Source organism: Pituophis catenifer, unplaced genomic scaffold (genome assembly GCF_029215685.1).
Source record: "Pituophis catenifer annectens isolate HBS135680 unplaced genomic scaffold, rPitCat1.0.hap2 SCAF_2, whole genome shotgun sequence".
In the NCBI taxonomy this organism is placed as follows: Eukaryota; Metazoa; Chordata; class Lepidosauria; order Squamata; family Colubridae; genus Pituophis; species Pituophis catenifer.
In genome coordinates this window covers 6,495,141-6,509,046 of record NW_027256882.1, presented here as the reverse complement: position 1 = coordinate 6,509,046, position 13,906 = coordinate 6,495,141, and the positions used below count along the sequence as shown (strand labels likewise).

The window sequence follows — 13,906 nt, the reverse complement described above, 5'->3', positions numbered from 1 at the left end:
CACCCGGGCGGCGATCGCTACCAGATCGCCAAACCACAGGGAAAAATCACTACCGGATGGGGCAATCCGGTCCGATCCTGGAGCATTTCACCCACCCCTGAAATAATGGCAAAAATAATATTTTCAAACATGAATAAATCCCAGATTCATGAATGCTCTGTCACGAGATGGCAGGCATTGACTGAGGCAACATGGAACATTTAACAACTATTTATTAATGGTACAACAGTTAACTGCTACTCGTGGAACTCACTCAACAACTGAGGCTGACAGCTTTTATATAGTAGCTGTCAGACTCCATTAATCAATCAGGAAGCACAGAGACTCCCGTGCTTGCAGCAACTTCATTTCGGCCAATCGGAACACAGCGTCTCCGTTGTCAGGCAGCGTGCTGAACACAACACCCCTTTCCCCCCGGATGGAGCATACATAATCCTTTAGGTAGGCAGGGCACTTGCGCACTCGCCCAGATCACCTCAGTTCAGGAACGGAGCCTGTGGGGCGGGTCCCAGGTCGACCAGCGGACCGGCCGGCAGCTCTTCCAGGCCATCGGTCGGCATGGTCACATCTGGTACGTCTAGCGGTGGTTCTTGCGTGCCAGGGGTGGGTGGGGGAATGGTGTCTAGAGTTGGAATGGGTGGGGAAGCCTCTCGGAACGCAGGTGGAGCACTCTCTATGCCAGTCTGCAGTGGGGGTGGAAGTCGTCCTCGTAACTGGTCCACATGTCACCGCCACGTTCTGCCATCATCAAGCAGGATTCTGTAAGAGCAGGGACCAGTTACTTGGGTCACTTGTCCCGGCAGCCATCCCAGTTTGCCCCTGTAGTTGTGCGTGAAGACCAGGTTCCCCCTCTTTAAATGCCCTGGAGGCCCGACAATCATCCCGAGGGCTTTCTGGCACGTAAGTGGGATGCAGCCGGCCTAGAGTGGTCCGCAGGTGGTGACCCATTAGCATTTCAGCGGGGCTTCAGTTAGTGATTGAGCAAGGCGTCGTATGTTGCGAGAGCAGATAAACGGACACCCTTTCCTGCCAGTCAGCAGGTTTTAGCCTGGCCTGCATCTTCTTGGCTGACCTTATGGCCCGTTTAGCCAGGCCATTACTGGCTGGATGAAATGGGACAACCTGGGCATGGCGGATTCCTAGGTTGGCCAAGAACAGCTGAAAGGTGGCAGACGTCAATTGCGGCCCATTATCTGACACCAGTACGTCAGAGAGGCTGTGAGTAGAAAATAGCCTGTGCAACACCTTGATGACTGCCTCCGAGGTGGTGGAGGTCATTAACTGTAACTCCACCCACTTAGAATAGGCATCTACCACAATAAGGACAGTGCAACCCATATATGGGCCAACGAAATCCAGATGAATTTGCGACCAAGGTCCCCTAGGAGTTTCCCATTCTCTAGGAGGGCTGGTGCAGCAGGCCTTGACAGCTGTCATTTCTGACACCTGGAGACCCGGTCGGCGATGTCCCTATCAATATGGGGCCCCAGACATAACTCCAGCTTAAGCCCTTCATCCTGATAATGCTGGGATGACTTTTGTGTAAACACCCCAGAACTGAGGGCTGTAGCTTGGGTGGAACCACCACCCTATTTCCCCACAGTAAACATCCCTGTTGGATGGACAATTCCTACTGCCGGAACCGGAAAGGCAAAAATGGTTCAGTCACCTGCCCTAACGGCCACCCCCTGCTCACCCAGTCCAGGACCTGAGCTAATATGGGGTCCCTCAGTGAGTGGGCCACGATGTCAGTGGCGGTTAAGGGATTGTGAAGCTCATCAACCAGAAGGACGGACAGAGCAGGCGCAGGATCCACGACAGACACAGGCAAGGGGCAGCAGCAGAGAGCGTCTGCGTGTGGTATCAATTTGCCGGGGCAGTAAACCAATGTATAATTATAGGCCATCAAAAACACCACCCAATGGGACATCCAAGGGGAAAGAATCTGAGGGGTTTGATGGTGCCCGGCCAGAAGCTCCAAGAGGGGCTTATGGTCTGTCACCAGCTCAAACGGTTGGCCATACACATAATCATGAAACCGCTTGATGGAGGCGACAGTACCTAAAGCCTCCCTATCAAGCTGGCTGTATTTTCGTTCCGTAGAGGACAAGGTCCTCAAGTAAAAGGCTTTAGGAGCCTCCAATCCATTCGGAAACCTATGGCTCAAAACAGCTCCTATACCATACGGGGAGGCGTCAGCTGTTAACGTGAGGGGAAGGGTCAAGCTATACTGCACGAGGACAGCCGAAGAAGTGTGTAAATCTTTCACCACCTGAATAGAGCGGGAGTGTACGTGGCCCCATGACCACGGCATGTCCTTGTTCAGTAACCTGTGGAAGGGCTCAGCCACAGTGGCTTTATGTGGCACAAAAATGCCTGCAGTTCTGCCTGATAGGTGGGCACAGCAGCATGTTTAATAGCAGCAACCTTAGAAGGGGTGGGGTGTATTACCATGGCATCAATCAGGTAGCCTAGAAACTCGACCTTTGGAACACCAATTATGCATTTACTCTTCTTCAATTTTAGGCCATATTGATGAAAACGCAAAAGGACTGCCCAAACTCGATCGATGAGCTCACTCCGACAAGAAGCGGAGATGAGCACATCATTGAAGTAGGGCACGACCCCCGGCAGGTCGTGTAACAACTGCTTCATCAGGTTCTGGAATAGTCCAGGGGCAACACTGATTCCAAATTGAAGATGCCGGCATTTAAATGCTCCCCGGTGTGTCATAATGGTCTGAGCCTCAGCTGAGGCATCATCCACTGGGAGCTGCTGGTAAGCCTGAGCCAAATCCAATTTGGCAAAAATGGAGCCAGGGCCGAGGGAGAGGAGTAAATGCTGGACCACCAGAACTGGGTATGCATTGGCCTGCAATGCCTTATTTAATATGCATTTAAAATCGGCACAGATACGAATCAAGCCATCAGGCTTAATAGGGATCACTATCAGGGTTTCCCACCATGAGTGGTCAGTAGGTTCCAAAACACCCTGGGCAATTAGCTTGTCCAGCTCAGCATCCACCTTAGGGTGGAGGGCGAAAGGAACCCGACGAGGTTTGAGCCTAATAGCGGCGACTTGAGAATCCAAATTAAGCATTATAGGGGAGCCAACATATTTACCCAGAGAGTCATCGAAAACGTCAGCGAACTCAGTGGACAGGGCATCAAAATCATTAGATGATGTGGAGTGGATTTCTGTAATGCCCAGACCCAGAGAGCTAAACCAATCTAACCCCAAGAGACTGAGAAGAGAACAGTCAACTACAATCAAGGGAAGATGCCCTGCAAAACTATCCTTCTCCACTAGGAAACGGCCATGCCCAATTATGGGAATGTAATTCCCTTGACAATCTCGAAGCTTGACAGGGCAGGGGCGCAGCTGATTCTTTCGTAGGTCGGGTATCAGCTTCTTTATAGTTGACCAAGACACAATAGACTTGGATGATCCGGGGTCCACTTCCATCTGACAGATTGCGCCTTCTATTTTGACCGTAAAAATCCCAATGGATTATCTTAATTACAGTACAGTTGATAATACATATGTGTGTGTTATGGGCTCATAGGGATCACTAACATAAATTAACCATTTTGTTAAAAAATTCAGGCGCATTATCTAACGCATCAACTATTTTTAGCCTAAAATGTTCCTGATCAAATTAATCATAAAAGGCATGAAGACTAATGGAAGCACCAGTGGCCCTGATCACAGCCCTTTATTACTAGCTCTTGTTGGAGAGAGATCAGTTTGGGATCAAAGGAGCCAAGAAATTGATACTTACTGAGGTGGTAAAACCAGGCTCCATACTTGCACCGTGGAAAGAACTACTTATCCGGACCAATGAGGGAGTCAGATGTACACATGCCTAAAGTACTAAATACATATAGTAAACATTTTGTTACGTGTGCTGACAATAGGATATTATTACCATAATCTCAAGTTTGTTCCATAGGCTTGACTCCTGCTCTCATAATAACATTCTGATTATTAATTAATCGGCATCAGAAGTTGCAGCTTTTGGGAAAGGACTTCACAGCCATAGATGGCTCTTCAGTGGCCAGCCAGCAGAGCGAGTGAACGCCTTTCCTCACCTGAGCCTTCATCTTGCCTCCCTCATCATCAAAGGAGCTCATGTAGACTGCAAGGTCATCAAACTGGCGGGCCGGATGCGTCAAGTATTTTCAAGTATTTACTTGAAAAAGGTTTGAGCTTCTGGACACAGTTAAATAAGGAAGATATAACAAAGTCCCTTAAAACAGACAGGCTTTTATTTGTGGAACTCCAGAGATAGAAGATGTAACACATCTATTATTTGAATGTTAATTTTGTAAGAAAAATCGGTGTCTTGGATTGCACATTAGACAAATGACTTTTGGTGATATTTAAAACAAAATATTTCCTGTGCAATAAGAATTTAAATATATATAATGCAGCCCTTTTTTTGAAACAAAACTGTTCACTTGATCTGTATATATGGGTCTGACTGAGGTAAATTCTATAGTTGACACAGGAATAAGACTTTTATTCATTGTTCTTGTTTTATTTTAGTTAATTTCTTTCTTTTATTATATTTTTATATACAGTTTTGTTACAATTCTGTGTCTTTTAATTCTGTACTTTGATGTAACTTAATGACTAATCAAAAACCTATTCTAATCTATTCATAAGAACAAAGTTGGATTTATTAAAAGTGATTATTTTGAATGTCATAGGACCCTAAAGTATAACATAGCATTCTTCGTTATTTATTCAGATGAGAGACAGAATTGTTTCAGAGGCTCTGAGTGATAAAAGTCAGTTCCCTTTTTTCCACCCGATGCTTCCCAAAGAAGGGATCCAGTACCCAGGAATTGTCCAACTGCTCCTCCATTTTAGATGGACATTGATTGGACTCTTCGCTTCAGACACAGAGAAGGGAGAACATTTCATGAGGATTTTGACTCCTTTGCTCGTCAGGAAGGGAATCTGTGTCGTTGTATCACAACGAATCTCAAAGACTGGCCTTACAGCACCCGTCAGGGATGCTGTCTCTAAGTGGAGACAAGTCAATGTCTTTGTTCACTTCATGGAATATGATTCTCTTTGGGACAGAATTCTTCCTTTCCATTCAACATTTGAAGGTTTGCCAAGACCCACTGAAGGGAAAGTCTGGATCATGACTCTCTTGGGAACATATTCGATAAAGAAGCACAGACTTCTCAAATATGTCCATAGTATTTGGACTTTTACTTTTCAGTGGAAAAAAAGACTAAATAACGATGGATTTGAACCCAATCTCTTTGTGGAAGCCCAGTTCCAAGATCAGTCTTTTCACTGTTCATTTTTGAAGCACGTCTTTGCTGTCAAAGGCCGGAGAAAGTGCACCCAGGAAGCGCTACTGGACACCACAGAGAAAAGGAACAGGATCCGGATCCCAAATTACCACTATATTCACGCTATCATTCATACTCTGGCTCATGCCCTGAATTCTGCCTATTCCTCCGGATCCAGGTGGAGAAGGAAGGAAAGCAAAGAGAGGCTGGGAACTCCAAGGCTGCAGCCATGGCAGGTATGAGGGTCCGGAAAAGGATCCTTCAGATTTAGTTCCTTTTGAGGAGGAACCTGGAGGATGATGAAGGGGAAACATCTAAACCTCCTCCTTGTGCCACAAAAGGCCAACCATTTGGCCAATCTAATAGCTCAGGGTATAATGTTCCAAAGAGCAGGCACCATAACAGACCTAGGTTGACATTGAACGTTCCCAATTTAAAAAAGGATGTGTATTATTTTTTTACATAAATTCCTGTATGTATGAATTTGAGATTAAAATGATATTTCATAAATTTAAAAGAGAGCCATCTAGCCCAACCCTTCATCTCTGCAGTTTAAAGCTGTTCGGATTGATGGCAGTTTGGTTTTTGCATTTAAGAAAATCACTGAATGGGAGACAGAATGTCTCTGGTTCAGTGACTCAGCTCTGAAACTGCTCCTCGTTTCCCTCTCCTTTAGCCAGAATTTCCCCTTTTGCAATTAAAATCATTTTTCAATGTCTGGCATTCTGGAACTATGGTGAACAGATTTTAAGTTTCTTTGAAACATATTCAGTTATTTTTTTAAAAAGTGCTGTATCCTCTCTTCTCCAGTTAAGAGATTGTGTTAGTTGGAAAAGTTGTTCCCAAACTCCTCCTGATTTTTAGCTTGTTGTCTTTCCTCAAGTCTAAGAGCTTCCTTGGCTTCCTTGCCCTTCCCTAAACCTCATCCAGGTTTTGTGAAAAGCTGTCTCCTACAATGGTGCACACAGGGGATCTTGCATTTGAGTTGGGGTGTCCCCAAAACACAAATTTCACTTCCTTTGCCTCTTATTTATTTATTTGGAAATTTATATTGCCGCCTATTTGCACATGGCGACTCAAGGCAGCTTACAAGAAATAAAATCTCCTATAAAAACAATAAAACTATTAAAAGAGAGAATCATATAATAAATTAATAAAATAATATAGCAAAATAATGGACCCATTTGCATTCTTTCCATGAGCATCACACTTGGGGCTCACTGTAATTTTGCAATCAACCACTATTTTGGATTGTTTTCACAAATATTCTGATTTGGTATCCTTCAGCCTTCTTCCCACACTTCTCGTTTTTTCTTATTCCAAGCACAGAACTTTACACCCACTTCACTTATTATTTGAATACAATTTTATCCACCTAATTATTGTACCATGCAGCTCTCATTTAACTAGGTTTGTAATAACACCAGGAAATAGTTTGTTAAGATTTTACAAAATCAAATTGTATCACTGGCGTTCCCACAATCTGGTAAGGAATGCAATGCAATGCCATGGGCGAATAGGCGGCAATATAAATTTAATAAATAAATTACCTTGGGCAATGGGAGAGGGGAAGAGACGCTTTCAACCGGACAACCCCTGAAGGGGGAGTGTGGGATCCCAGAGCTACATAACTGGGAGAGAAAGAAATTCAGAAAGGATCTTCTGTAATTTTCTAAGCTCCAAAAAGTGTTGGTCAGAGATTTGTAATCGTTGATAGATTTGCAGATTCCTTGTTTTCCCAAATAAGTATATTTGAAAATTAGATAACCATAAAAAACATTCCAATGTGAAAAGACCACATGAAACAAGACATGGAGTTTTCTGCTTTTAAAATGCCTAGATGTTTCTATTCTAGTTCCATCCCTTTCTAGAGAAGAATGAGTTTTGCAATCTTTCCCGGAACAAACTGTACTTGGATCAAAATGGAGATGTAACAGCAGATCTGAACGTTATGAGCTTGGTGAACCTTCCTGAGGAAAAGCCCTTCAATGAGAAGCTGGGGAGTTATGAAAGACAGAGGCTTATGATCAACACAGAGGCTCTTTCACGGCTAACGTTGCTTAACAAGGTGGGAGAAACATCGGTGGCTTTTCTCTTCTCTTCCAAATGGCCTTAGGAGCCATTTCAAGGGAATTAAACCTAGTCACAAAGGTGGATGACCTTCAGTGAGAATTAAATGTTGGTCCTAGAACCCTTATAATTGTGGGGGATGCCTTCAGTACTATTGAGCAAAGGTGTCCTTCAGATGCTGTAATATGGAACCTAGTTTAAAGCTTATTCAGCTATGTCAAAAATGGAACGCTGGATAATTATTGCTTAGGACACAGGAAATTTTCTGTCCACTCTTTTTTTCAGTACCTCCATAAAATTGGTGAGAAAGTAATTTCCCCTTATCATCTTTGTTGCTTTTTTCTGTGCTTTTTCTAGAGTCTCTTTGTACTCTTTCCAAGGTCTCAACATCTTTTTTATATTGTGGTGACCAAAACTGGACACAGTATTCCAAGTGTGGCTTTACCAAGGCATTATAAAGTGCCATTAACATTTCACGTGATCTTGATTCTGTCTCTCTCTTAACACAACCTAGGACTGTGTTGGCTTTTTTGGCAGCTGGCTCATATTTAAGTCATTGTCCACTAGGACTCCAAGATCCCTCTCGCACTTATTACTCTTGAGCTCAGCACCATTTATTACTGTTGAGCCCAGCATGCACTATACCTGCGTATTTGGTTTTTCTTGCCTAAATGTAGGCAAGAAATGGTTTTCTCACCATTGAATTTCATTGCAATGAAAACTGTTTTCTGTTTTCTGTAGTCCACAAGACTCTTTCCAAAATCCTACTGGTCAGAAGTTTCTTTCTTTACCATCATTTTATTCTATTTTAATATAATTAATTTATTAAAATTTAATAAACTTTTAGAATTTTTTTTAGAATAAATACATTTTATTTATTCTAAAATTTAATATTAGATCACCATACTTTAAAATTTTGAGTATATGAAGATTGGAGGAATACATGCTAATATGGCCATGAGGAGGAACCCAGATGCTTGTCATTCAATGACTTAGCTAGTGGAAAAGTCTTTTATTGCAATGTGATACGTCAGAAGCAAAAGGGAGGAACTAAATGAATAATATACCAATAATTATATCTCCTACATCAGTAGGGAATGAGTCAGTGATTTCATATTTATCTAAGTGAAGCCCAGAGATTTCTTGGCTAATGGTCATGCCTACATCCATTTTCCATGGATGCTTCCTTCTGACATATTTTCTTTGGCATTCCTTGTTTTTTCTGCTTAGTCTCTGCCTCAGTCAAAATGCGTGGAAAATTGTCATCCTGGATTTTTCAAGCAGGCTCGGGAAGGAGAGCCAGTTTGCTGCTATGACTGTATCCCTTGTCCGGAGGGGACCATCTCCACTCAGGAAGGTGGGTGACACCAGAGAAAAGGGTGCTGGTTTCATTCAGAGCATTTGTATCCTATGACTATCATTAAGTGTTGTACTTTATAATTCTTGATGAACGTATCTTTTCTTTTATGTACACTGAGAGCATATGCACCAAGACAAATTCCTTGTGTGTCCAATCACACTTGGCCAATAAAGAATTCTAATCCATTCCATTCCATTCTATTCTAACCAAGGTGCATGTTAAAAGAGACATCTAGGCTTGACTATTTTGTTCTTGTTCTTTATTTTCAACATGCCCAATTGTTTCCATTGTGGGAAGAATAAGAAAAAGATTTTGAAGGACGAGGTAGGGAAAGATGGGAGGTCATAGTGGATTCACTTCTGTCAAAAGGAATCTCTCTTCTATTGGTCAACTTGGAAGTGTCCTCCCATGTTTAACTTTGTTAGCAACATCTGAAACCCTTGAAATACCAGGAATGGTTTCAGGTCAATGGCTTTTGCTCACCCAAACTATCTTTACCTTATAGGCCAAAAGATATAAATCCATCCATCCATCAATCCTTACTGAGATCATAGAGCAATATAAGCAGGAAGATCTAATTGGGAAGACCATTGAGAGATAGTGGTTTGACTCAAGGGACAAGAGAAAACCAAATGGAGGACTCATCATAAAATCCATCAGGAGGATATAACTGTGAGAATAACAGCAATGGAATAACAATACAACAGATTAACAGAATAGCCAAGTTGGAAGGGACCTTGGAAATCTCATAGTCCAGTTCACTGGTCTACTAATTTAGTCACATTGCCAACCTATGCAAAAAGATTTGTCTGACATGATCTGTTTTTGATAAACTCATGTCAGCTGCTGACACAGATTCTTCTTATGTACCAGCTGTGCCCTTTCCTGGATTGGAGGCCTTGCCCATGCCTTGGCCACTTCTTGCTTGAATTAATGCATTGTGCTTTGCATGGGGTCACCTGGAATTTATGAGTACGATGGCAGTGCATGCACAATGTTGAGTTACACCCCTGTTGTGTGGGTTGCACAAGCTTCCAGTTTCTTCCCAAATGCAATTAAAGCCAAAGTTAAAGCTCTACATCCATAGAACTAGGGTACTTGTGGGACTTCCTCTCCCTCTCCCTTAGGAGATCTCCTTGTCTCACCAGAGTGGATAGGAAAGTCACGCTCCAGGTCCATTCCCTAAAACTTTGCCACTTTGTGGATCCTTGGAACTCTGTGTTTTTTTATTGCAGCCCCTGCCCTAGAGAACAGGGTTCCCCAACCCCCACCCTCAGTCTGTGGGCTGGCACTGGGTCATGGAATGCCAGAAACCAGTCCACGCAAAGAAGTGAAGCCCTATCTGCAGGATGCAGGCAGCATGCAAAACCATGCCCCCACAATCCACAGAAAAACCTTTCTCCATGGAACCAGTCCCTGGTGCTCAAAAGATTTGATCTGGTTTTAATTATGTCTTTTAACTTTTGTATCTATGTATTTTATTTTCTTTTGTGCCTGTTCACCGCCCTGAGTCCTTCGGGAGTAGGGCGGTATATAAATCTAATAAAACAAACAAAAAACAAAACATAAAACAAAAGGTTGGGGACCACCGCTATATAGAACACCCTTCCTGATGAGTTCTGAAAGACCTCCAGCCTTCTAACCTTCCAGGGAATTTGGTGTTTCCAAAAGTGGTGCAAATAGGGTCAGGTAAGCGCAGGATGAAAATGTGGGTGGCCTCAATGAAGGGTAGTTGTAGTGCCAGGTAATACTCTTTTGGGTTTTATTACATCCCAGAGTCCTGAAGGAGCTGGCAGGTGTTATCTCAGAAACATTGTACCATATCTTTAAAAAATCCTGGTGCACCAATGAACTACCAGAGGACTGGAAAAGAGCTGATGTGGTTCCCATCTTCAAAAAAGTGGCGGGGGGAACAGACCCAGGAAACTACAGACCAATCAGCCTAATACCAATACCTGGGAAGATACTGGAAAAGATAGTTTAAAAAAAACCAGATCTGTGAACATCTAGAAACAAATAAAGTTATAACTAGTAGCCAGCATGGGTTTGTTAAAAAAAGATCATGCCAAACCAATCTTAATTCATTCTTTGACAAGGTGACTAAATTAGTAGACCAGTGAAATGCTTTGGACATAGTATACTTAGATTTCAACAAGGCATTTGACAAAGTAGACCACAACCTACTTCTTGATAAACTAGAAAAAAATGTGAGATAGACAGCATTACCACCAGAGGTGGAATTCAGCTGGTTCGGACTGGTTCAAGCGGAAATTTTGAGTAGTTTGGAGAACCGGCAAATCGCACCACTGGCGAATCGTACAGGCTCCTAGTTAACATTTATTATGGCTTTCCTGCCTCTCAGTATTAGCTGTCATCCAAAAAGCTCTTTCTTGAAATATGAAAAGAAGGGCTATAAAAGAAATATTACTTTGTTTTCTCAGATATTGAAAAATGCACAAAGTGCCCTGATCATCAGTATCCAACTGAGAACCGAATCCAATGTATCCCCAAAAAAGTATCCTTCATGTCCTATGAAGAACGTCTGGGCATCATCCTGGTCTGTTTGGCCCTACTTTTATTTCTAACCACAGGCTTTGTTTTAATCATATTCATAAAATACCTAGAAACTCCCATTGTCAAAACCAACAACCGGGACCTCTCCTACATCCTCCTGGTCTCCCTCCTGCTTTGCTTCTTGTCCTCTTTTCTCTTCCTTGGACGACCGAGGAAAGCCACCTGCCTTCTCCGACAAACAGTGTTCAGCATCATCTTCTCAGTAGCAGTGTCTTCTGTGTTGGCCAAAACAATCACAGTGGTGCTGGCATTCTTAGCCTCAAAACCGGGCAACAGGGTTAGGAGGTGGTTGGGGAAGAGCTTGTCCAACTCCATCATCCTTTCTTCTTCTGCTGTCCAAATTTTCATCTGTGCATTGTGGCTGGGGTTTTCCCCCCCATTCCCTGACTCTGACCTCCACTCCCAGCCTGGAGAGATTGTTCTTCAATGCAATGAAGGCTCTGTCACCATGTTCTACATCACCCTCAGCTACATGTGTTTCCTAGCTGCCATTTGTTTCACGGTGGCTTTCCTGGCAAGAAACCTGCCTGCAGCCTTCAACGAAGCCAAGCTGATCACCTTCAGCATGCTGGTCTTCTGCAGCGTCTGGGTCTCCTTCGTGCCCACCTACCTGAGCACCAAAGGAAAGTCCATGGTGGCTGTGCAGATCATTTCCATCTTGGCCTCCAGTGCTGCGCTGCTGGGTTGCATCTTCTTCCCCAAGTGCTACATTATCATCCTGAGACCAGATCTAAATACTAAGGAACATCTAATGATAAAAGTACATGACTTATATTGAAATTGTTTCATAAACTCATACTGTTTAATTTTTCATTGCAGTTATTAAATTTTATGCTTCCTTTGCATATGTTTTACTATTAAGGTTACTTAAAATGGAAGGAAATAAAAAATATGAAGAGTGTTTATTCTCTCAAAACCCTTTCTGGATACAGTATATCCCAACAAGAATAACCCCATTGCAAAACAGCAGTTGGAAGGTTCAACATTCTCTGTGAAGGTATCCCCAAAAGAAAGAAAAGGAGCCTGAAACCAGATTGGTCTCTTATCCAAAAAGCCACATGATCCTCTGGTCCACAAATGGGAAGCTGTTTGTCTGTTAATGCGGCGTAGGACTGTGTTAGCTTTTTTGGCAGGTTCCGCGCCCTGCTGACTCATATTTAAGTGAGTGTCCACTAGGACTCCTAGATCACTCTTGCAGCTAGCACTATTGAACCAGGTACCACCTATTCTATACCTGTGCATTTGATTTTTCTTGCTTACTTTTCTTACCATTGAATTTCATTCTTTTAGATAAGTTCCAGTGTTCAGGTGTGTTGTGATCCTTCTATATCTTGAGCCTATCTTCTGCAGTATTGGCTACTCCTGCCAGATGTCGACCCTGAAGCTGACATATGTTTTATTGTAGTCATTTCCTATTCTTTTTCTAAACTTTCTCTAGGTACTCTGCAAAGGGATTTTGTCAGAGTTTCTTGCAAAAATCAAATCCAGAAGCACACACAGATAACTGAATCAGCTGGGTTCATTAACTTCTTTATATTCATAATAACACATAAAGTATTTACAATACCAATAGTTGATTCTTCAGCTCAGATCAGCAGACATGTTCACAGACACAGATTACAGCAGAGAGAGATTAACACACACTGGTTTCAGTTTCTCTTTCTCTGCACAGACTCAGAAGTTGCAGACTAAGACACGCCCTGGTTCCAGTCTGTCAGCAGTAGGAAGGGAGGTTGTAGGGATAAGGGGGGATGTTGTGGCTAGGTGGCATTCTTTCCCGTGGGAACTGAGAATGTGCCTGCAGATAGCTGAAGGTGGAGTTTGGAGTCACTGGACAGTTGGATTGTAAGCTGATTGGAGAATGTGACTAGGGGGGGAAATTTCAAACTTTTGCTTTTTACTGGATGTAATTCCAGCATTAGGTCAGAGCCGGAATTACACCAAGACCTTGCCAATTTGATATGTTTCTAATAAAAAGACTTGGATGGAATATGGTTGCCTTGGATCATTCATTCTGGGGACATATTACTTGGAGGCTTGACATCAGATTGATGTCATCTGAAAATTGATGAATTCCCCTTCTATCCCCTTGTCCAAATCATTTATGAATATATTGAATAGTACTGGGCCTAAGACAAAGCCTTGATTTACTCCACTGTATACTTCCTTCCATATGGATGCAGTTTCATTAAGGACTACATGTTGAGTACAGTTGGTCAGCTGGTTATGAATCCATTTGGTGGTCATGCTATCTAACCCACATTTTTCTACCTTATCGAGTATTTGGTTGTGGTCTACTTTATCAAATGCCATACAGAAGTCCAAAATAGTCACCACCAGATGGATTTGTAACTGGCTGACAAACTGCATTCAATGAGTAGTCCTTAATGGTACTACTTCTACATGGAGGGAATTGAACAGTGGGGTACCAGGAAGTTCCGTCTTAGGGCCAGTACACTTCAATATCTTCATAAACAACTTAGTTGAGGGAATAGAAGGGGAACTCTTCAAAATTTCAGATGACACTAAGCCGGAAGGAATAGCCAACACCCCAGCTGATAGGCTCAAGATCCAAATGGATCTCAACATA

At 42.8% G+C, this 13,906-nt stretch overlaps 1 protein-coding gene across 1 annotated transcript in view; it reads left to right on the top strand.

Moving 5' to 3' along the window:
- LOC139309772 (vomeronasal type-2 receptor 26-like) overlaps window positions 1–12,094 on the top strand; it is a 13,875-nt gene extending 1,781 nt beyond the window's left edge. Inside the window, exons 3-6 of the mRNA XM_070933979.1 lie at window positions 4,754–5,548; window positions 7,168–7,380; window positions 8,613–8,739; window positions 11,184–12,094. Of these exons, the coding sequence (XP_070790080.1) occupies window positions 4,754–5,548; window positions 7,168–7,380; window positions 8,613–8,739; window positions 11,184–12,094 (2,046 nt within the window). The remainder of the gene's footprint in view (window positions 1–4,753; window positions 5,549–7,167; window positions 7,381–8,612; window positions 8,740–11,183) is intronic.
- Window positions 12,095–13,906: the final 1,812 nt, after the last annotated feature.